Source organism: Callorhinchus milii, unplaced genomic scaffold (assembly GCF_018977255.1).
Source record: "Callorhinchus milii isolate IMCB2004 unplaced genomic scaffold, IMCB_Cmil_1.0 Scaffold7, whole genome shotgun sequence".
Lineage (NCBI taxonomy): Eukaryota > Metazoa > Chordata > Chondrichthyes > Chimaeriformes > Callorhinchidae > Callorhinchus > Callorhinchus milii.
In genome coordinates this window covers 1,976,566-2,002,104 of record NW_024704748.1, presented here as the reverse complement: position 1 = coordinate 2,002,104, position 25,539 = coordinate 1,976,566, and the positions used below count along the sequence as shown (strand labels likewise).

Sequence of the window (25,539 nt, the reverse complement as noted above, 5' to 3'; positions counted from 1 at the left end):
AACAATATTTTGTTTCACTCCTTACTAAAATTGGAGAGGTCTTGTTTCTGCGCTTCACGGAAGAATTAAAAACGAAAAGGAGTCCCCTACAAATCAGCAAAACTGAATGGATAAAAGCACTTCCCCCAAAAACTGCTTTTTTTAAAAAAAGTGTAGGTTAGATTTGAAAAACATTTTAAATACAGTAAATGGAAGGCAACAATGTGAACACAACACCACCACCACGACCAAGTAGCATTTGCTTAGCGCTCTTCACACAGGATAGCTTTCCACTTAATCCTAAAGCATTAAGTTGATTTTTAAAGCCATCTTTTTAAATAAATAAAAGAAAAATTTCATGAGCGTGTTTTTCTCGAAACTTTGGAACTCCCTCCCTCAATCCCTCAGCATTGCCCCCTTCCTTCCCCTCTTTTAGATCACGACTGATCCTCTTTGGAAAACTTTTGTCTTTGACCGTGCTCACGGTCACCCCCTCCCTCCCCCCCGGCTTAGTGTCAGGCTTCGCATTAGGCGTTAAGAGCTCTGAGATGCTGCTCCATGTGAAAGACACTGCATAAATGCTGTGTAAGTAGTTGTTTCAAAACTCACAAATCTGAACCTATGAAAGGATTTGAACACTTGGGGTCGGGAAGGAAAAAGTACAAACCACTTACTTATATTGTACTCCTGAACACTGTTGATATAACCGTAGAATGCAGAATATCCGAATATGATGATCATGATTACGTCTCCACTGTCCATTTCAACGATGTGTGCAGAATGTCCTTCCACGTCATATTGAGGTCCGTGAGCCAAAACTGTGGGAGTTTTCATTGTCCACGACAGGCTTGGGATATGGAAGACCCATAGTTCTTTGGTGACATTTCCATAACCAGTTTCGACTTTGCCCCCGTACATGTAAATGTCACCCTGTTAGAGGAAGAAACGTCGGGAAAAAAAACAAAATCAAACACCGCGCAAGCACATCAGCGGCTTTTATTTATGTGCATCAAGTTCCATTTGGTAAGTGGATGATCAAATCCTCCTTTTTAATCACTGTATTGAACTTCTGCCTCAGTCGCTGCTTGCAATACCTGATCAATTTTGAGAGGTTAAAACACTAAACCAAATTAATCAGCACAGTTCAAAGAATGGAACTTACTCCGCAGACAGAAGTTGTTAGCTTGAAGAAAATGAAATCAATAGTATTCAGCCGTATTATGAATCCACTTCTCGCTGCTAAGGGGTCGAGAATTGTCGCCTTATGTTCACGGTGACCCCTCCGAAATGCAACGTGCACAGTATTATTTATGGAAGCATTTGACGGCGAATTTTGCAGTCAGCAAGCAACGAATTAATGGGCCCACAAAGTCAAACAACCTGTTCCTGAAGCTTCCCTTCACGCCACTCAAACAACTTACTGAAATTTCAAGAGCAGCCTACACGCCAGATTTTTTTCCTTCCATTTTCTGCTCAACTTAGGCCATACGTCTGCATTGCTCAATGCGACAAGAAGCAGGAAGTTTCATTTAGATTTCCCACTCCAAAATTAATTGCCTAGTGGTGGAGGGGAACTTTGCAAGTATCCAGAGCTGCACCAAATGGTTCTGGGTATCAAATGTTTTTTATAATAATAATCCTTGTGTTTGATACAGCGCCTTATCACGTCTTCGAGACGTCTCAAAGCTCTTTACAGAATATACTGCAAAGTGGATTGACTGTATATTTTGTGACCGAAACATGGAGTCCTGTAGTAAGTGGTTAGAACAGGCGTCTCGCAGGCGAGAGGACCTAGGTTCGATTCCCAGGCAGGGAGACACTTAGGCAAGTTTCCTTACTCCAGACGCCTCTGTTTACTGAGCAGAAAGTAGGAAACTCATTGTTAGTCGATTGGCGGATGCTTTTCAGGGGGTAATAATCCCTTAAAAAACAGAAAAGTTTTAAAAAAATAAGAATTTGGTCAATTCAATCCGCAACTGTTTTTGGGAAACTGCTGTGCGCACTTGGCTGCCTCATTTCACCCACAAGATAAAATAAAATCAACCAGTTTTTAATGTCAATGAGCTGGGCCAGTCAAGCCAAAGGACCTTTAAGGGATGATTTTTGACCAGAGGTCAAACGTATCTGCACTGCCTGCATTTACACCTCAGCAGAAGCAAATACATTCCCTAATCTTAACCAAGTGTTGACTGTTTTGGGGAGGTGGACTGCTACGTAAGTCACTTAATCGTAATTGTACTTCAAAGGTATTCTTTGTATTGACTCCATATGCACAGCATAATCTAGATATTATTATTACTATGTTCTGAAGATTGTACAGAAAACTTTGACCTCGCTTTCTCTCTCTGATGTCCAGGTAAGTTAACAGATTTTGGGTTTTAGTGTGAGAAACATTTGACCAGTCTTTCTTTCCACCTTCTCCACTTTTGCATTCCCCAAACCAAATTTAGAGCTTTGCTATCAATAATAACACCAATTTGGTAACCACAAGATGGCGACATTAAGATGTCGGCAATCGAAATACAAATCCAGAGAAAAAAAAAGTGAACTCCTAACGATATGAATGCTACACTGGTCATTGCAGGTTATATTGATTCATTAAAATCTATATTAAAGTCGAAGATGAGTGGAGCGAAGAATTAATTCATAATAGAAATAATCCTTACATTTGGTACATTCAATAACAACTAATTACCTTTGTACAGCGTCTTTCACGTCAGGAGGACGTCCCAAGACGCTGGACAGTCAGGGATCCCTACTCAAGCTGGGGGTTGGGGACAAGTGGGGTGGAGGACGGGGAGGGTAGGGGTAGGAGGGTGACCAAAGACACGGACAAAGAGACGGATCTTGAAGGAGGCAAGGGAGGGGGTGAGGCAGAGGGACTGTGGGATGGAGTTCCAGAGGGCGGGGACAGAGAGGCTGAAGGCCCACCCGCCAGTGGTGGGGCAGTCAAGGTGGGGGACATGAAGCAGGCCGGAGCCCGCTGAGCATACCATGTTGGGAGGACATCACAGAGCACTTCACGGGATATAGTTTAGTGTAGTAACTATGTATTTAGTAGATGTAATGAGAATGTATAGACAAAATATAACTTAATGAAGGAAACATGATTTCTTTTTAAAAAAAATCTTTCTTAAAGAAGTGTTACTCATCGGAAAATAAAAGCCCACTGGTGTGGTGATAACACTGCACAACACAATGAATCTACAATTGCTTAGTTGCCAATGACAAAGTGAGTGTACTCCCATTCCACAACATATACAGTCAATTCACTTTATGGTATATTCTGTGAAGCTCTTTGAGACATTTCAAAGACAGGATAAGGCACTATACCAAATGCAAATGCAAGGAATATTAGTATTATTATTCCAGACAACATCTTAAATACTATAAAAGTCCATGCAGATGCAAAGACCAGTGTCACTCAGTGGGACTGACAATCGATTCATTTTGATCGCAAAAAGATGACTTGCAAGTGACTTAAACATCAGAATTAAAACTGAATCCAGCTCCACGTGTCTAAGCGCAATTGCATTCTGCATCAGTCTAACTGTAAATGTCTCACCAATATGGACGGCTCAGTATATTAGGTATCCCAAACCCCAGAGCATTTTCTGCACCAGCGGCAAAGGAAATGTCTATTTGTGTTACCAGCTCAAGGGGCACAGCAATTGTGGTTGCAGCATTACAGCATTACTGCAGTCAGATTGCTACCGAAAGCAAAGCAACACTGCACTCTGGTGGCCCTGCGAAAGGCAATACAGATATCCCCTTGCCAGCGGCCACTGTAACATTCCTTACAGTTTAGTTTCCCAATTTCTAAGCGTGCATCTCAGTCTGAAATGTCCTGCTGGTGACTTGGAATCTTATGAATTAGGAAGACATCTCTCGATAGTTTCGCCCGCAAAAATATACAGTCAATTCACTTTGCAGTATATCCTGCGAAGCGCTTTGAGACGTCTCGAAGACGTGATAAGGAGCTGCATCAAATGCAAGGATTATTATTATGATTATTATTATTATCTCGGCTGCTCAACATGATGCATACATTTATAATAATAATTTCCTCAAGACACAACACACAAAGAATAATAATCCTTGCATTTGATATAGCGCTTTTCACGTCTTCTAGACGTGAATTTACTGTAAAGTGAATTGACTGTATATTTTGTGGGCGAAACGCGCACAGCAGTGTCCCACAAACAGTCGCGGAAAACTGCCTATTCCAGTCTGCAGCACTCACAAGAAAGCAAATCAATCCATTTTTATTATTTCTGAATCTATCAGCATATTCGTAGTGTATTGCTCCTGTTCATTTGCGTTATTTTCAATAAAGCATGTTCTGTTCCAGTATCTTAACAGTTCATTAATTCAGTTAAAAAGCTTCAACAGCAGTGACCCGTTAATTATTTTTATTCGTCTTTTATAATGTTATAATTCTTATTAAGTTGCTAAGTATCTCCCTGGAAAAACGTTGGGATCAGTTTGCGGAGGTAACTACTGCAGTTCAATTGAACTGCATTCTGGTGGGAAGAGGCTCAGACAATATGGTAAACCTGAATGAAGGAATGGATGAACAAACTGAGGGAGTAACTCATTGCTGATCCTGAGGTTAAAAACAAAATAATGTTTGGACTGAAAGTAGGAACACAAATAAACATTTTAAAACAGACTAAACAGGGGTTGAAGGTTTACAATTAAATGTTTCTCCGAATGAAAATTAGGAGTCCCCTATCAATTTTATCTGGGCAATGGTTGACGAGGACACTGGGAAAAACTCTCTTCCTTTTTCACGTAGTGCCATGGGGATCTTTAACATCCACCTAACCAGGCAGACAGGACCTTGGCTTAATGTCTCATTTACACCCCTAACAGTGCATTTCTTCTGATAAATAGTACCAATAATAGGTTTCACGTGGAATGAACCACTGAACCAGGGCAGAGTGGTGGAGGATGATAACAGCAGCTGATAAAATTGCCAAAATAACAGAAAGGAAAGCAATGGAAAAAGTGCAAGAACAAATTAGTGACAACAGCAACAAGTATGAGCAAATGCAGTTGATAGCCGGTCGGTTTAACTTAAAGAGAGGCATGTAGTAAATTTGCTTAGCGTGGGAAAAATCTACAGATATTCAATAAATCATCAATAATTATTGCATTGGATGTAGCGCTGTTAATATCAATAATGTCTCAAAGTACTTCACAGGTAACCTCTGTCAACAACAACAGCAGCAGCAAAATTACATTCGTAAAACGCCTTCCACATCGGGAGGACGTCCCAAGGAGCTGGACAGACAGAGTTTCGGACCCAAGTTGGGGGTCGGGGCCAGGGAGGGTGAAGGGCAGGGGGGGAAGCAGGGAGATCGAAAACACGATTGAAGAGGAGGTTTTTGAGATGGGTCTTGAAGGAGGCAAGAAAGGGGGTGAGGTGGAGGGACTGCACGATGGAGTTCGAGAGGGTGGGGTAGAGTGCCAGAAGGCCCGCCCGCCAATAGTGGGGCGAGAGAGGCAGGGGATGTGAAGCAGGCCGGAGCCCGCTGAGCGGAGGGAGTGAGCAGGGTGGTAGGGGGTTAGGAGTCACAGGGGTAGGGGGGAGCAAGACCGTGGAGGGCTTTGAAGGTGAGGACCAGGATCTTTAACTGTGTGATGGGAAGCCAGTGGAGTCGGGTGAGGATGGGGGTGCAGGAGAGGACACGGGCTGCATGAGTTTTGGATGATCTGCAGCCTGTGTTGGGAGGAGTTGGGGAGGCCGACAAGCAGTGAGTTTGCATAGTCAAGCCTGGATGTAATGAAAGCATGTCTGAGGGTTTTGGCGGCCTGCGGTGTGAGACAGTGTCGGAGCGGGGCGATGTTGCAGAGGTGGGGGAAGGCAGAGTGGGTCATGGCACAGATGTGGGGTAGAAAGGATAGTTGAGGGTCAAACAAGACCCCAAGGTTCCGGACTGGCTTAGCAAGGTCAAGTACAGCAATCGTAGGCCAAAACAACATCCAATTTCTGCACATGAAGGTCCCACATACAGCCATGAAGTAAATGGAGGATCATTAGCTGGGAAAATTCAGAGAGAATAATTTCTCTATTCAAATGGAAGTTAAAGTTCACTCAAACAGACAGACAGAAAGGATAAATAAGTGGAGCGGGGTAGGTCAATACTGATTAAGTAAGCTAATCAGAGGACCACCAGATTAATAAAGAAATCATCTTCTTCCTAAATAGGAGGAATCACCCACAAATATAATCCACCCACGTTTCGCCCACAAATATAGTCAATTCACTTTGCAGTATATTCCGTGAAGCGATTTGAGACGACTGGAAGACATGAAAAGCGCTGTATCAAACGCAAGGTTTGTTATTATTATTATTACTATTATTATTCAATGGGAACAAACTTGATGGTACAGAAATATGCAAGAGTAATTGTTCCAAGAAAGAATGCAGGAACCCGCAGAGGGAACATTACTAAAAAATGAATAAAAAGCAAAACTTGTCTCTGAAAGTGAAAAATCGTCGACAGAAACTATCAGTTCAAGGTAACTCCAACCAAAGCTGCAAACGAGGCGAAAATAGATTCAATGAATAATACTTGCCAATACAAAACGTTGGGAAGATGGCACTATTTATCATGGGTTAAAAATGACATATATTGCTGGCCAACTCTTTGGATCTATATTGATTTGGATTTATTTACCTTCTTTATCCATCTAGCCATATTAACTTTTTGTCTTTATGGTTGACTGCCTAACATAGTTCTGCACTTTTTTTGACAACCTGTCTTAAGTACAATTATTCTTACTGAACTTGTTCATGTGAGAGTCAATGACATAGGTGCAGTTCAGGATTTATGCCCGTAATAAAATGCCAACAAATCAAATGTGAACTAACGCACCATTGCAAGATAAATTTCTGCGACAATGTACAGGATTTTACAATAAAGCTATTAGCCATGATTGCCCTAAAATATATCTTGGGTATACCTAATAGTATAATCCTTGCCTTATCACGTCTCAAAGCGCTTCACAGATTATACTGTAAAGTGAAGTGACTGTATATTTTGTGGGCAAAACGCAGCAGCCAATTGAACACAGCAGTGTCCCACAAACAGTCGTGGATTGAGTGATCCGCCAATCGACTAACAACCAGGTTCCTCCTTACCGCTAGGTAAACAGAGGCGTGGGGAGTAAGGAAACTTGGCTAACATTCGCCCTGTCCAAGAAGCGAACCCAGATCCTCTTGCTTGCGAGGCAAGTGCTCTAACCTACAGGACTCCACTTATTCTGAACAAAAAAAACTGAAATCATGGTCCAATTAGATTTGGTTCAGTTGGCAGCAATCTCACTTCAAAAGTCAGAAGGCTGCAGGTTCAAGCCCCAAGTCATATGGCGTAGGCTGATGCTCCAATGCACTGCATTATTGGAGACAATCCTTTGGGTGAGACGTTAAACTAAGTTCCACCTGGCCTTTCAGGTGACATTAAAGATTCCATAGCACTGCACAAAAAAGAGAAAAGGGGCTTCTCTCACTGTCATGGCCGACAATCTCACCGATAAAATTAGTTACTTCACTCCATGGCTTTTGTTGGACAAGGTTCTGTGCAGATTAGCTGCTAGGTTTGCCAACAAAATACAAAGCCATTGCATATTATTTGTGAAGTACTTTGAGATGCCTTCCCTGCTTCCCCCTCGCCCCTACCCCACCCTCCCCCCCACATAATAAAGAATTATTATTTGGATTGTTATCGTGATAATAAATCAGGGAGACAGTAAAGAACATTTTGATTCTTGCTCTGTTCCGCACTCATCAACTGGGCTCAGGGGCCTCATTTGTACATTCCCTTCAATGACTGAACAATGTTCGACAAAGTCATACTTCTTTATAACACAAGAGCAAATCCTCCAACCTTCCTCCTCCACCTTGTCCAGGGCGGAATGCTTCACTGGGGCCTTGTATCAATATTGCCAGACAAGAGAAATAATGACATTCATTGGAACTGTGAGACTTTGGTGATAAGTCAGATTTGGACTTAAAACCCATCGTATTGCTGGGAAGCCAGTGATGTACCACCCCACTCTCTCAGTTATAATCTCTCCCACAGATTGTCTCCCACAAGTTCATCTTATAAACCAACATTAAGGACAGTTAGTAAGAAAAATTTCATTTTCTAAAAGAGTTATGACCACAATTTGCGATAAACAGCCCTTTTTTGCTACTGAATGATGAAACTGTTTTTCCCCCAATGTACCAATGCAATGTTGCAATTTCAGATTTATTTAACGTTCCAGCAAATCTTTTTCTTTAACTAAATTATACTTTGCCCTGTTGCTTGCCTCGATGGTGAATTATCCAGCCCGCTTCACTTTCAGGTTGTCTCAAGAAATAATAGACACTCAAATGTAACATCAATGTACTTTATAATCTCCTGTGAAGCACAGAGCAGCTGACACTACAATATTGTACGATGGAGTTTGGAAACCATACAGTTTCCAAGTTTTTTGTTTTTTTAATTTTTTTTAATTTTAAAAAAAAACTGGGAGCACCTAAAACATGAAGGTGTTGATCATTAACAATTGAGGATAATCCCAGGCGTATGGTATAGTAAGACAATGAGGTAACACCTGCCACCATTTTAAGAGCAAATTCGTTTGGGATTTTTAATAAAAACCGATGACATCTCAGCTGAAGAACCGCACCTCTGACAATGCAATACTTTTCCCAGCACTGCATTGGAGTGTCAGTCGAGACTATGAGCTCAAAGTCCTGTAGCTCAGTGGTTAGAGCACTCGCTTTGCAAGCGAGAGACCTGAGTTCAATTCCAGGCAGAGGGCGAAACCTTGGGCAAGTTTCCTTACTCCACACAGAGCCTAATAATAATCCCTCCAAAAACCCAAAACAATAGTAAATTGGTCATTTTCAATCTACGACTGTTTGTGGGACATTGCTGTGCGCAATTGGCTGCCGCGTTCGCCCACAAATACAGTCAATTCACTTTACAGTGTGTTCTGTGAAGCGCTTTGGGACGTCCTCCCGACGTGAAAAGCGCTATATCAAATGCAAGGATTATTATTATTATTATAAAGTCCCAATTTAGAGATTGAACCCACAATTTTTTGACTCGGAGGCAAGAAAGCTAACAAGTGAGCCAGGCTACTGCCTGAGTTCATGAAAATCATCTCAAAATTCAGTCTAAAAAAAGGTCATAAGACCTCTTCTGTTCAGACCATAATCTCACTCCTCCTAATGCAAATATTTTATTTGAATCCCGCACACGTACTTGATAACAATTTACATCCATCAACAATAAATTTTCTGCTCCAAATATTTTACTTTTTAAAATAATTTGTGCAACAATGAATGTGTCGATTTTGGAACATTCGGCGATTATGAAATAATTACCATTATTAAAAACGTAAACGATTTTCAAGGCGTGGAAGAATGGCAAAGGGCGAAAATTATACAGTGTACAAAAAGCAGAAATAATTTCTATAGAAGTGTCACAAAGCAGGGAAAATTGTGCGTGTTAATTGGCGATGTATATTTGGATTCATACACAGAACCTCATATCCATCAAAAAACAACTGCATTTGAATTATCTCTCACAGGCATTTGCATGAGCATTCATACCTCTATTGAACACATTTTTTATACGAGAATCAAATCTACAATTAAAAAAAATGTGAACGGTTCCTGGATGGGGCAAAACCCCATTTTGTTGCTTTTGTTTGCGAGGCGCTGTTTGTTTGTGAACACTGGATGAATTCAGTCTCCCGTATGATAGAAATACTTATCTGTATGTTAATTACAAAATTAAACTCGTTTGAATTTCAGACAGAACGCAGTGATGAAATTTATCAAAGGGATCAAGCAAATAAACGGATTTCCAAAATAAAGGCAGAAAATTGCCCCCAAAAAAAAATTTCATTCTGGAACGAGGCAACTCGCTACAAAGGCAATAGGAGACTCAATATAAATAATAATAATATAAGGCGCTATATCAAATGAAAGGATTATTATTATTATTTATAACTAAATTGTGACAGGCCGAGTGGGTCTAAAAGTACATAAGAAATGGAGCCAAAAAAAAATACCAAAGTCCATCTAGTTTGCCTTCCACCTTCCTGGTGGACGCATGCACATATGCCCCAACCTCCCTCTGTACTATATCCCATCATGTTATTTCCTAAAACAAAACTATCTCATCTGAGTTTGAAGGAGACAACATTTCCAGCTTCACCCATCTCCCTAGGGAGCCTGATCCGCAGGTTTACTGTTCGCTCACTGAAATAGTGTTTTCATAGATTCGTTCTGAATTTCCCCGCTTCAATCGCAGGCCGTGTCCTCTGGTTTTACTATTCTGGACAAGTTGGAACAGCCTGGCATGATCTACATTGTTTTGCCCCTTTAGAATCTTAAAGATAGCAATCATGTTGCCTCTCAATCTTCTCTTTTCCAGCGTGAAGATGCCCAATTTACTGAGCCGCTCATTGTAGTCCTCACTAAGAGGAGCGACTAAGTAAATTGGGCACACCTCAAAGTGTTACATGATGAGGGTGAAATCCTCTTAAAGACTTGAGGGGGCTTGAGGGGCTTAGTAAACCATAGGCTGGAAATGCAGACTAGAAATTAGCAGTAAACCCGTTTGGTGGAAAAATGAAAGAGCCAGTTGGCATTTGAAACCATTCGCCAAGAGACTGAATAGCGCCCATGAGGAAAGTGAGACACTGCCCCAGAGGTTTGCGTTCAGCTTGGTTTGCAGCAATTGTAGAAGGTCTGAGATAGAAAGGTTATCTTAGACTGGGAGTCCGAGTGCTAGGAAGGTCAGGATCGTGATTACGTATTCTAAGATACAGCTAGAGGTCTCCGTGCTGTCCCATCTGCTCTTAAAAAATAATAATTTGGTCACTCAATCCACGACTGTTTGTGGGATGCTGTTGTGCGCAATTGGCTGCCGCGTTTCCCCCACAAAATACATGGACAATTCACGTTACAGTAAATCCTGTGAAGCGCTTTGAGATGTCTCGAAGATGCGATAAGGCGTTATATGAAATGCAAGGATTATTATTTTATTTGTATAGAACAACAATTTGCATTCATACATCGCCCCTCACGCAGGCTAGCGTTCCAGAGCACTTGACAATTCTATAAAAGGTTCTGGGAGAGTCCAATTCTTCCAACTCCACTGAAGTGTTGTTCCTGGAACCATTAACCTCTCTCTTTCTCTCTCTCTCTCACACACACACACACGGATGCTGGTAGCCATTTACTTCCAGTTTTCAGTTTCACTGAAATAACTTAAAGACTGGAAGCTGAATGTCGACAGTTTTGATGCGTAGGGTCATTGCACATTCAGTTGCTTGAATTCTCCCCCACCCCCCCCCCCCACCGCCCCCAAAAGATCAAAGTTACTGTCCGCGACAAAAAAAGGCACAGAGCTGCTTAAATTCTTAGGTTAACAAGGTCCCCTTGGAAAATAGGTCAAAAACTTTACGTTTTCTTTCTTTTTAAAAAAAACTCATGAAAGTAACCTTTCATAGGAAGGGTTAACTATCAATCATTCACTCTCCCCACACATTCCTCCCAAATGTGCTGTGGACGTGTATTTGCTGCACTGTGCAAAATTCTAGCTTCAAAATCACCAAAGTGGTTGAAGTCCCAAATGTTCCAAGACACACAGTTCAAAGACACGTTACTGGACCTGCCATTTCTCCTGCCGTCGAAACAAAAGTGCCGCACAACCACATAACAGTAATATGTGCAATAAAATAATATTTCCAGCGAATGGCCAGTGGATTGTGTGCGCTCTGAGACACGATATCCCCATGAAGGAGAGCTGTATAAACACAAGTTGCTGTTGTTGTGGCGATTTTGTGCAAACCAGTCTTGGGCTCCCGTTGGCAAATTAGTACTGGGAATAATTCAAAATCCAGGACAATCAGAGAAACTTTTAATTCATTAAAGGTGAAAAACAACAAAGAAAACTGGTACAACTGTAAATGGTAAATAAACTCCCTTCGATCTTAATAAAGGCAAAAAAGTTGCCTATTACCAGATCTCCTCTGTATATATTCCGAGTGCTTAATGTTTAATAATTAACAAAAACTCTTTGAAAGTTCCACACATATTGAAAGGCCTGACAGATCAGTTAACAACCCTTTCCCCTCAGGAGCACCAACACCACCCTACTAAAATGTAGACAACAGGTCACTACTTTTCTTTCTTAAAACAAAAAAAGTCCTTCAAACCACATTGGCATAAAGTTTGCGTGGCCCAGACATGTCGAACAGTCCATGAACCAAGGACATGAAAATCACACGTTATTGCGGTTAAAGAGCTCATTGTACGAACGCTCTTTAATACCATTAATAAACAGATTATCCAACAGACAGCTGAGATTTAATGGAACATGGAGGAGTGAGCCCTGTGCAATTTGCTTCCACCAGAGTTATACTGTCTCGTAGCTAAACACCTCTTCCAGGATTCACTCAGGTTTAGACCTGGTCTATACTGTGAGTTTGGTGTAGAAACCCACTGTCAAAATTGCAACAAGTCTCTACCAAACACTTGGGATTAAAAAAACAGTACATGACATTGCATGTCCTCTTGTTTCAATGGATAATTTATGCACAGAATCCAATGAATGCATCTCAATTTGGCTGTAAAAATATTAACACTGTAGTGCATTTTTTNATGGGCAGTTCAAACCGAATGCAATTCGGAGCAATTCGCAGATCAGGAAAACTGAAGGATTTTCATTTAAAACCCCCAAAATTGTTCGGCTGCAAAACTTTATTAAAGTCAGAAAAGTTTTCTCCAAGGGATAATGCGCGTTTGAAACAAAAATAAAAAATAACGAACAATAGCTTGAATGTGGAATGTGCCCAACTTCGATCATCTCTTGAACCAGCAGCCTCTCAATTCAAGGCTGTGTACATTTGCGATGCATTACTGCCTCCCAGTGGCACTATGTATCCAAAAGTCTATTTGCCAGTGTATTAGAAATCAGAAGTTAAGAATTAGGATGTGTTGAGAAATAGGTATTTCAAGCGTGTGACTTGCCACTCTTTGAAAAGTTAGTTCCCTTCTGTGGCCTGAATTTTGTAATCCTTTACCCTTTACTTTAAGGTGATTTTGCTCTCAGCAAATTCATTCGCAATCTGTTTTAAAAAAGGTAAAAAAAATTCTGTTCTTACCTGATATAATGCTAGAGAGTGTCCATACCTAGCAAGTGGTCTCATAAAACTGGTGACAAGTACCCCAGTCCATCTATTGCTTTCCAAGTCATACCTGGAACAAACACACACCCCATCAATGCTGTACAATAATTAATAAGCTACGTGTATCTGAGTGATACGAACCAAAGCATTCCTTCCCTCAGTTTTCTAATGCACATTCGCAAGTGTAGCTAAAACATTCCAGTTATTGGCCTTTTAGGAAATAACAGTCTATATAAACAGTCAAGATTGACATGCTTCAGCAACACTGTCATGACATTGCTGCTGATTTTGCCTTTGCATAGCGTGAGATGCTTAAGCAGCGAAGATCAGGTTGTAAATAAAACCATTGTCCTGACCATCCATCATTTGAGCTCTAAGGTTACCCCCTTCTCATAACCTACAAACAGTGGTGCCACCTACTCTATATTCCACTCACTTCTTTTATTCAGTTACTCCACACGCCTCTGTTTACCCAGCAGTAAGTAGGAACCCGGTTTGTTAGTCGATTGGCAGATCGCTTTTCCGGGGGTAATAATCCCTTCAAATAAATAAATCAATAAATAATAATTTGGTCCCTCAATCCAGGACTGTTTGTGGGACGCTGCTGTGAGCAATTGGCTGCCGCGTTTCGCCCACAAAATATACAGTCAATTCACTTTACAGTATATTCTGTGAAGGGCTTTGAGACGTTGGGAAGACGTGATAAGGCGCGATATCAAATGCAAGGATTATTATGATGTTTATTATTCCAAATAGTGTGGATTATATGGTAATTTTTTCCTTCCTCTCTCCCCAACCTCCCACTCAAAAAACACAGAAGACTTGCAATCACGTGCAACTTTCTATGTGCCCAAATATAAATCTGTAGCTGAACTTTCCAAGGTTGCCTAAAATATTACTATTTCTCAAATTTATATCCATTGTATAATAGTCGTTATTTCACACTCATAACTGGAATGTAATTATCAGACTAGTTTGAGTTTCCAACTCCTCTACAAGTTCAATGTGAATTGTTAATTTGGAAAAATACAAAGCTTGGGCACCAGGCTGCTGAAACACATCACAGAATAGTTTATAACCATGGTGCAGTGTATCAATCTGCATCAATGTCGATTTCAAGATCCTCTCACTCGTTTTCAAATCACTTCATGCCCTCCCACCTCCCTCCCTGTCTGACCTGCTTAAAACCCCCACTCCACCACCCGCTGCCCCCTGCTCGGCCAGCTCCGGCCTCCTATTTGTCCCTCGTGCCCTCCGTTTCACCGTCGGTGGCCGTGCCTTCAGTCACTACACCCCGAACCTCTCCCTCAATCCCTCCGCCTTGCCCCCTCCCTCCCTACCTGAAGACTTTCCTTTTCCCCCTTCCCTCTCCCCCCCCCCGGCTCATTATCAGACTCCGTCAGTGTGAAGTGCTCCAGGAAGCTACCTCATGTGAAGGGTAAACGCACGCTGTTGCACCATTTGTCCTGACGATAATCATTAATGCGAGACAATAAAGACTCAACGTAAACCACATACTTACTGAAGGACCATCTGGGACGAAGTGTAATTGAACGTGTATCCACCAATCACCCACATAAACTTCCCGTGTACAACAGCCTTATGGGATGCCCGGCTCACACTTGGGCTAACGGGTTTAATATTTGGCAATATCCAGTACGATTCGGTAGATGGGACAGTCAGAGAACAGTCAGGCCCTGGAGACAAAGCAAAAGGTTATTTCACTGTGATCTTTATTCCGACCTGCAGTTGTCCATCCATTTACTTAGACCCCCAGTGAATCTAATGGATTCAAACGATGACCAAAACAGATGAAGGTGGTCACGTTTTCCAAAGGAGGCAAATCTCGAGGCAAGCTTTAAAAGCAGGGAAGGGGGAAATAAATGAAGTATAAATATTTTTAAAATTTTACCGACCACCACACTTCCTACCAAGTTAAATTTACACCATTTTAGATTTTAATCTAACAGAACCTGGTTCCAACATTTTGAAAAGTTCTTTCATCTTCTTCTGTTTCCTCTTCCGGCTCACAAGAGATCCATTCTGGATTACAAAGCCACTCAGCAGGTTAGATCCAAAGCTACCTGACTGTATATAGTAACTGACAGGCTCACATCACGCAGTGGAGTCCCGCCAACTTAGCTCTTAAGAGCACTCGCCTCACAAGCGAGAGGACCTGGGTTCAATTCCCGATGGGATGAAACTTTGGGCAAGTTTCCTTACGCCACACGCCTCTGTTTACCTAGCAGAAAGTAGGAACCCGGTTGTTAGTCGATTGGCAGATCACTTTTCTGGGGGTAATAATCGCTTCAAAAAAAATAATAATAATAATTTGGACACTCAATCCACGACTGTTTGTGTGACGCTGCTGTGCGCAATTGGCTGCCCCGTTTCGCCCACAAAATATACAGTCAATTCACTTTACAGTGTATACTGTGAAGAGCTTTGAAACGTCTTGAAGATAAGGCTCTATATCAAATGCAAGGATTATTATTATTATGTCCAGATTCAGCAATCCCCAGAGTTTTACACCTCAATGTTTCGAGCGGCACAATTTATAGGCAAAACGAGTGTTGGAAGATTTCAAACTCTGATGTAAAAAAAAACATCAAAAGATCCACATTCTCAAATATCTTTGGTTCACGAAACATATATTCCAAGGCATTTCAAAATATCTTTGCAATAACTAAAAATCAGTTAAAAACTCACACCTTTTTTACCAGCCATTATCTGGAGAGGCAGATAATGCCAGGATAAGCCCTAAAGAAAGATGTTGAAAATCCTCTTTCTTGAGCATCCCACCTGAGATATTTATCAACACAAACCGAGACAGTATAATGCCCAGAAGGGGTTCAAACCTAATCCAGCAGAAAATACAATCGTGAAGTTTAGTGGGGTGGGGGGAATTTAATGTCCCTTTCAGTTAATTTGATGTCACAGTAGTTTCTGTGTTGCCTTATTTTGACTTGCCCGAGGGCAAGCGGGAGTTGGTGACGGAGAGCTCCCAGGATTGAATTACAATCAACTGAACTAAAATCTGACTGGACTATGTGATTGTAACTTCAGTGCCATGTGGATTTGCTTCTCTGCCGCACATCTTCTCTACAGCCAGCAGACGCTGGGCGTGATTGATAACTTAATCCGTGGGCTGTTTTAAGCAGACGCCTTTTGATCGATTACAATGCGATACCGTTGAGAGAAGGAGTGAAATGCATTGGTATTAACATTTTTGAAAGAGAACAGAAGCACGGGTTTCCACCGCATACAAAAATTAAAATGAACAAAGGAATTCGGCATTATCCGATCATCTGCCCCCACTTATCAAACAGCTTATACAAAGGGTAGCAGGAAGCAATTCAGCAGATGGCGGTGGGCTCTAATTAAAAGACTTAATTTGCAAGACAGCAAGACTGAGAACCAGACCGTTACAGAAAGCGTTTCGGACACCTCGAAAGAGGTTCCACTGGAATGATCTTATCTGCCTTTCTACTGAAACATCGCACAGTGAGAACGCTGCTCTAGTCTCAAGTAGCGCCCACAAAAATACACAGTCAATTCACTTTACACAAATAATAAGAATAAATTGGTCACTTCGATCTACGACTGTTTGTGGGGACGCTGCTGTGCGCAATGGGCTGCAGTGGTTCGCCACAAAATATACGCTTTAGTGTATTCTGTGAAGCGCTTTGAGACGTCTCGACGACGTGATAAGGCGGTGTATCAAATGCGAGGATTATTATATTATGACGGGAACTTGCACACAGCAGTGCCTTCACAAGTGTTAGAATGGATGGAAATGTCGGGGTCTGGGAAGATATTATTTGCATTTTTTTTAGACGCGCAGACACACGGGAGGATAAAGAAACATTCCTGGGGAATTAAAACCTTCTGTGATAATACGGTTAAGCAGGAAGGAATCTGAAAAAAGCGATGTCCGTGAGTTACACATGCTGCTGTAGGCATTGGCATCCACATGATGGTGCAGCCGAACTGCAGAGTTAACTCACAGGGTACAATACAGTGACAAGACAATTAATACAGCAACACAGGCAGATTAGAAAAAAGTCAGTCAATTACCACGTTTAAGGCTTTAGTAGTAACGTATTAAATAAAATAATAGCTGAGTTACAGTGAATATTAAGGATTTACCACAGCGACGAGCTCCAATTAAATTCAATTATTATTTTAACGTGAAAATAGAATTAACAGGGCTCAGGTGGTTGCACTCCTCTCCCCGAGACAGAAGATTGCAAGTTCAAGCCCCACATCAGGATATTGAGCTCATAGTCTAGACTGACATTGCAGTGTAATCCTGGTGGAGTGCAGCGTTGTCAATTCAGTACAGCACTTCACCAGTAAATGAACCAAATCAAGAGGCCAACAGAACACTCTTTGAAAGGCCCACTAATGCTTCTTGCGAGAAGCTAAACTAAAGTCTAAACAGAATGTTAATCTTTCACAGGAATTATAGTCAAGCGATTCAGTTGGAGTGGAAATGCTATAAATTCGTCCTGCATTTCGGTCATTGTACGGTGCTGAGTTGAAAGTAAACGCAATGAACATTTCCCCTCCCACCCCCACCCCAGACGCAAATTGCTTCAAGAGCACTTGCATTTGAAGGCACAAGAGAGAGTCGACGTGATGTATTCTGTTCCCCATTCAGTTGCTTTACCCTTTTCACAGCTGAACATGACATACCAAGGCAAAAATCTTATTTGGCATTCCAGATCCGCAATTAATTGGACCAGCAGGTTACGTGCAGCTCAATCAAGCAAACTGAAAAAGCATGCAAATTACCGTGATGACTGTCATAAAAAAGTTAATCACACAAGGTCGAGGATGAACCTCGCCAACAAATGCACAGTCGATTCACTTAACAATTTTACCTACGTGGGGCAGGGAGCCATCTTGCATAAAATTTACATTTATATAGAGCCTCGTCACATCTCAAAGCGCTTCCCACACGGCTGACTGGACATCGGAGCTGTGGGTGGTGGAGGTCGGTGGGGGAAGAGTTGAAGGTAACTCAAAGTGGAGTCAAAGAAATAGTTCTCCAAGTGGCTTCAAAAGCGACGGCGTTAGGGGAAAGGGAAGCAGAGGAACTCGGGAGTTGGAGTTCCACAACAGGGGGTAGGTTGGCTGAAAAGCTCGCTCACTGTTGGTGAGGTGAATTGGGCAGAGGATCGGAAGCATTAATTGTTGTGATTGTAGGGCTCTATCAAATACAAATACTTATTATTAATTATTTATTGTTAATTATGTTATTGCGGTTTGAAAATCACTCTGTAGAGGTATTTCTGAGTGGTTTTAAGTCAGCCAGACCAATATCACTGCCCCGTTACAGGAATGTTTGATATTTGGAGGAGGAGGTTGATATATGGTTCACTTTGGTATTTTGTCAAGCCATAACTGAATAGTTTTATTAACCATCCTAGTTAACCAATAATCATAGGAAGTTGAGTTCTGTAGCTCAGTGGTTAGAGCACTCGCCTCGCAAGCGAGAAGAACTAAGTTCGATTCCTGGGCAGAGCAAAATGTTGGGTAACTTTCCTCACTCCGCACGCCTCTGTTTACCCAGCAGTAAGTGGGAACCCGGTTGTTAGTCGATTGGCGGATTGCTTTTCCGGGCGCAATAATTCCTTAAAAAAAATTATTTTAAAAAATAATAATAATTTGGTCTTTCAATTCGCAATTGTTTGTGGGACGCTGCTGTGCGCAATTGGCTGCCGCGTTTTGCCCACAAAATATACAGTCAATTCACTTCACGGTATATTCTGTGAAGCGCTTTGAGACGTCTCGAAGACGTGATAAGGGGCTACAGCAAATGTAAGGATATTATTATTATAACTATGTTTTATACTACCACAGATATCCGCCTTCAATGTGTAGATTGATATATTTCCTGATCTTCTTAAGTTCCTTATTTCTTATGTTGTAATCACTTGGGACAACCACATCAATAGCACTACATGTATAATCTATTTAGTTCTTTATGATAATATCCGGTTAGTTACAGATTACTGTTCTATCTGTATGTACTTGTGAGTCCCAGATTATTGTAATGAGATTTTTCGAGAACACTTTTGCTCTTTGATGTTCACTCCAGTTGGTCTTTACATCAATATTAAAGGGTTCACAAAATTGCCCAGTGAATATATTTAGCCAGATTGTTATATTGAATCAGATTCTCTGATATTATCATCAAGTCCATCTAGGGTTGAATTTAATGATAATATGTAGTCGAATGTTTCTGTTAGCTTGATGGTATTTTGGATCAATGCTTTACTTTGGCTCTGGAACTCTATCCCCAGTGCCTTCGCCGCTTCCTCCCTTTCCTCTTTCAAGGTCTCAAGACCCTTCTCTTTGACCGTGCCTTCAGCTCCCCTCTCAACCCCCTCCTCTCTCCCTCCCTTCCCTCCCCTCCCCTCACCCTGACCATTTCCCCCCCTGCTCGGGTCCTGACCCAACTGTACAGCGCCTTGGGACGTCCTCCCGACGTGAAAGGCGCTCTATAAATGGAATCTTGTTGTTGGTGTTGTTCGAGATCTTTATTATTATGAATTATTATGTGAATTATAATTATTATCATTAAGCCACCACAGCCTCCACACTGCATCAAACACATTGTGAATATACCACTTGATGAATCTCCTGGATATCCACAAACCCTTTCTGGGATTAAACGCCACATTCAAATCCCTGGTAGAAATCGTACCCAAAAAGGGAGCTACAAATAAAATTGTTGGAATCTCCCAAAGATAGAGATAAGAACTGAACGAAGAGCATCCACAGGTGTCACAGAGAATTGTCCATTGCAGGTCAGCCTGTGTTTGTTGATTGCACCTATGAGAAGGATACTGGATGCAGATGAAATTTGACTTTGTGATCTATGTAGGCTAGCTGACGAAAAAGAAAATCGTGTCACAGTAATTCTGATGCGAAGGGGGGGGGAAAGAGATGGGCGAGGGGGAAGGAGAAGGGGGCAGGAGGGGAAGAGAAGGGGGAGAGGGGGAAGTGATGGGGGAGTGGTGGAGAAGAGGAGAAAAGATGGGTTTCACCCAGCAACTGTGTGCAAGGCAGCAATCTGCAGGAGCACCAGCAATGGTTAAGCATTCAGGCAACTTCTCCCAAGCCACCACCAACGATAACAACAAGATTGCAATTCTATAGCGCCTTTCAAGTCGGGAGGACGTCCCAAGATACTGGGGCCAGGGACAAAAGCAAGTGTTCTCGCATCAACTTCATCCACCATCTGCAGAGCTCCCCAGATCAGTCAACATCAACAGTATTAAGAGCGAGCAATGCTATCAGATTAAAAAAATGTATTCACTTCTTTGTCCAAAACACACAGTCGAAAATGGGCCAATGGCAAAGTAGCCTCATTAAATTCAAACGTTGTGCTGATAATTTTGGCTACGGACCAAAATAACACACACAAGCAAGAACATCACAGTAAATGACGGCTGTTGTTATTCGCCTGAAGGCACTTAACTCCCTCCGCCCCTCTCTTTTTGCTGGAAAGTTCTTAATAACTTCCTGAAGGTTCCGAAGTGTCAGACACCCTCAAGGTAACTTGTCCAAGAGTGTATTATTCACACGTGTAAATGTTGACGTTCGCTACATGGGAGGGAGCCAATATAGTCACATACAATAAGGTCACATCCAACTTGGACATGGGTGTGCTTCCGGCCCCTGGCTAGCCACCATCAAAGTTATCTACTTTAGCTATGTGGATTCCTGTAGCTCAGTGGTTAGAGCTCTCGGCTCACAAGCGAGAGGACCCGGGTTCGATTCCCGGACTGGACGAAACGTTGGGCAAGTTTCCTTGATCCACACGCCTCTGATTACTTAGCAGCAAGTAGGAAGGGGGGGGTAATGACTCCTTCAAAATAAATAATTAAAAATAATTTGGTCATTCAAACTAAAATATAGTCACTTCACTTTATAGTACATTGTGTGAAGTGCTCTGAGACGTCTCGAAGACGTGAAAAGGCTCTATATCAAATGCAAGGATTATTATGATTATTATTATTAGCGTTATCATCAGCTAAAACCCTGGCTCTTATAATTTCCCCCAACCCAACCCAAGGCCTTTGTGGTGCCTCTGCTTCCTGAGCTAACCTTGGCTAACCCCAGCCCAAATAAAGCAAGCATTGGACCTGGATTCTTCCTGCTCCACCAGGCTCGGCTTCTCACTGACCTATCTCACTGGGCCACTTATTTTTGCTCTGGTCTAACGATTGCAATTTGTTATTGCGGTTCCTGAAAAATGACAGCGACGATGGCAAAATAAAACACAAGACACCGGCTGGTCCTCACTGGCTGGGCTCACGTGTTTATGATAAACAGCCGCTTCAGTAAGGTATCAGAACTCAACCTTCAAAAGGGTCACCTCCTCCAAGAGGAGAAAATTAAGAGGCACCGATGTACTAACTGATCCAACAGAATTCAAACCTGCTTTCCACGGAAAACACCAACAGAGGTCCTGCACACCACAAGCTAATGGGAAAGTTATGCCATCAAAATCAGTGCAGCTAAACACACAGATCATAGTATCGCAGAATTATCCAGAACAGAAGGACGCCATTCAGCCCATCGTGTCTTTGAAGAGCTGTCCAAATCAACCCCACTCCCCCGCTCTCTCCCCATAGCCCTGCAAACTTGTCATCCCCAAATAATGATCTACTTCTCTCTTAAAAGTTGTTATGGAATCGGCTTCCCCCAGCCTTTCAGGCAATGCATTCCAGATCCAACAACTCACTGTGTGAAAACATTTCTCCTCCCCTCTGTTTCTTTTAACAACTATTTTAAATCGGTGTCCTCGGGTTACCGACCCATCCGCCAGTGGAGATAGTTTCTCCTTGTTCACCCTATCAACAACAACTTGCACTTATATAGCGCCCTCCACGCAGGGTCAAGTGGGATGGATTTGGAAGCTCTTTTCAAAGAGCCAGCACAGACACGATGAGCCGAATGGCCTCCTTCTATGCTGTATAACTCTATGATTCTATGATCTATCGAATCCCCTCATCCTTTTGGAAACCTCCATTAAGTCGCCTCTTAACCTTCTCTGTCCCAAGGAGAATAATCCTAGTTTCTCTCGCCTCGCCTGAAAATTGAAGCCCCTCATGCCTGGTACCATCCTGGTAAATCTCCTTTGCACCCTCTCCAATGCCTTGACATCCCTTCTAAAGTGTGGGGTCCAGAACTGAACACAGTCTCTAGCTGAGGCCTAACCAGTGTTTTATAAGGGTTCATCATAACTTCCTGATTTTTGTATTCCATGCCCCTATTTCAAAAAGCCTAGTAGCCCGCATGCTTTTTTTTAACAGCTTCATCAACCTGTCCAGCCACATTCAAAGATTGTTTGCAAAGAGAATCTCAATAAGCTTTCAATTCACAAAGATCCCAATTAGTATTTTCAGTGACCTGACAATTCACTCTGAATTAAACAGGTAGAAAAACGCATCACATTTATACAATAGGTCATGAGATTTCTGCAGCGACCAACTCCAAAGAGCAGGTGCCAGTGGATTGACAATAATTAGATGTTAAGCATTCTGTGAATTGGCATTAATTCAATAAATCAGTCACTACATTCCCGTGCGTTTGTCTAGTGGAAATGGTTACAGAGCACATCAAACTTGAGAATTCTGTTTTTCTTTCCAAAAAAAACTCTTCTTATAATGTAGGATTCGAGTTTGAAAAAGTGACTGTACGCCACACATTTTCAACGCCCGAGTAGAAGCAATAAAGAGCTGGAATTACGCAAGGAGTGATAACATCATCCTTTAGCACTGTCACTTCTCCTTAAAGCGAGGAAATGTTGAGAATTTGGTGGCTCAGGTCCAAGAGCCTTTCTCCCTTTGACAAGGAACTTTTTAATGAAAATTATCGAATGCACCAGGGAACAATAATACCATTCATGAACCTGTTTGGTCTTTGCTTTACGAGGCGGCTGACTGACTTCAAGCTAAATGCGGCACTGCTTTATCTCAAGGCCCCTTGTCACACAAGTGCATCCAAATTTTTGGAACTCTTTTCAGCCACTTTAGTTTTGAAACATGCACAAATCATGCACTTTACTGACCTCATACCTCGAAAGTGAAATGCCTACAGCACTTTATTCTGTGGCTGTAGTAACCACTTGCCATCATATATGATGCTAAATTACATTTGTAAAGCGTCTTTCACGTCGGGACGTCCCAAGGCGCTGGGCAATCAGGGATTAGGACCCGAGCCCGTGGGAAGCAACATGTAGTATCTAAGCCAAGAGCTTCACAGGGACACGGTTAGACACCGAGCAACAGGAGAGGTGGGTCCAAAGGCTCATTCAAAGAGGTAACGTTTAATCAACTCACCTTGCCAGCTGTCGTTGCAGACACAGAGTTTCTCTCCCGTTAAGTCACAGTAGCCGTGATCGGGGCTCCCGCAGTTGTCCTTACAGTAAGGAATATCGCAAGCTTCGCCCTTCCAATAATTATCGCATTCACAGAATACTCTGCCCATCGTACTTCCAGTGACACACTTGCCATGGCTCGAGCAATTGTTTGGGCAGGAATTGATCCTTTATTGAAAAAAAAGCGAGAATGATATTTTTTTAAAAAAAAGCAAAATTGCAAAAAAAAGGTGCAAAACTTACCTCGAGAATATACGCAACTTGAATATTGCAGCTTTCCAACTTCCCTCACCCTCTTAAAATAAAATCATGTATTGTACTGCAGAGAATAGATTTGAATGAGATTTTCTCCAGTTGTGAAAACAGACGAAAACAGATTGTGTCACATGCTCGCTCTATCTATCTATCTATCTATCTATCTATCTATCTATCTATCTATCTATCTATCTATCTATCTATCTATCTATCTATCTATCTATCTATCTATCTATCTATCTATCTATCTATCTATCTATCTATCTATCTATCTATCTATCTATCTATCTATCTATCTATCTATCTATCTATCTTATCTATCTATCTATCTATCTATCTATCTATCTATCTATCTATCTATCTATCTATCTATCTATCTATCTATCTATCTATCTATCTATCTATCTATCTATCTATCTATCTATCTATCTATCTATCTATCTATCTATCTATCTATCTATCTATCTATCTATCTATCTATCTATCTATCTATCTATCTATCTATCTATCTATCTGGCAATAAATGCGATCCGAAGAGTAAAACATTCTGTCCTGGAATGTGTGCTGTACAAGTCAAACTATGGTAATTCTATGGTATTCATTAGTGCCTACTTATGACACAAAAAGGTTTAGAAACGTTGTGCAAACGCCACACGATACATTTAAGCTTCGTTGCTGCTATTCAGCCACTTTCCCTTTGAAAAACATTTTCTGCCATTCAATAAAATGAAGCAAGTTGGCTCAATTTACTGTAGCTCAGTGGTTAGAGCAGAGACACCTGGATCCAATTCCCGTCAGGGCGAAACCTTGAGCAAGTTTCCTTACTCCACACACCTAATAATATCCCTCCAAAGAACAATACAATAATAAATTGGTCATTTTCAATCAACGATTGTTTGTGGGACACTGCTATGCACAATTGGCTGCCGTGTTTTGCCCACAGATATACAATCAATTCACTTTAAAGTCTATTCTGTGAAGCGCTTTGAGAAGTTGAGAAGACGTGAAAAGCGCTATATCAAATGCAAGGATTATTATTATTTATATAAAATAATGACTGCTTGATACACTGTAATGTGATCAAAAGCAACTGGATTTATTGCTTTTGAACATAATGCAATGAATTTGAGACCACTTTAAATCTGAGTAAAATAACCATTGTTTTTATTACATTAATCCGTCTGGTACAAGTGAGATATATTAAACACATTGACACCAGCCAGTAATTTTGTTCTCCCATCCTTTCCTCCAGAGTTTGACCTCAAACGTCTGATCACCATTTTGTAGCAAACATGAGTGCAAACAAGGCACTCAACCATAGGAGTCCTGTAGCTCAGTGGTTAGAGCACTCGCCTCGCAAGCGAGACACCTGGGTTGAATTCCCGGGCAGGGCAAAATGTTGGGTAAGTTTCCTTACTCCACACGGCTCTGTTTACCTAGCGGTAAGTAGCAACCCGGCTGTTAGTCGATTGGCAGATCGCTTTTCTGGTTTAATAAATCCTTCAAAAAAAATAATAATAATTTGGCCACTCAATCCACGGCTGTTTGTGGGACGCTGCTGTGTGCAATTGGCTGCCATGTTTCGCCCACAAAATATACAGTCAATTTTCTTTACAGTATATTCTGTGAAGCGCTTTAAGGCGTCTCGAAAACGTGATAAGGCGCCGTATCAAGTGCAACGATTATTATTATTATTGATA

The 25,539-nt window shown here is 41.6% G+C and overlaps 1 protein-coding gene across 1 annotated transcript in view; it reads right to left on the bottom strand.

Moving 5' to 3' along the window:
- atrnl1b (attractin-like 1b) overlaps positions 1 to 25,539 on the bottom strand; it is a 412,284-nt gene that overhangs the window by 337,779 nt on the left and 48,966 nt on the right. The window contains exons 6-9 of the mRNA XM_042336792.1: positions 23,547 to 23,752; positions 14,708 to 14,882; positions 13,162 to 13,255; positions 654 to 909 (exon numbers count right to left, since the gene is read on the bottom strand). Of these exons, the coding sequence (XP_042192726.1) occupies positions 654 to 909; positions 13,162 to 13,255; positions 14,708 to 14,882; positions 23,547 to 23,752 (731 nt within the window). The remainder of the gene's footprint in view (positions 1 to 653; positions 910 to 13,161; positions 13,256 to 14,707; positions 14,883 to 23,546; positions 23,753 to 25,539) is intronic.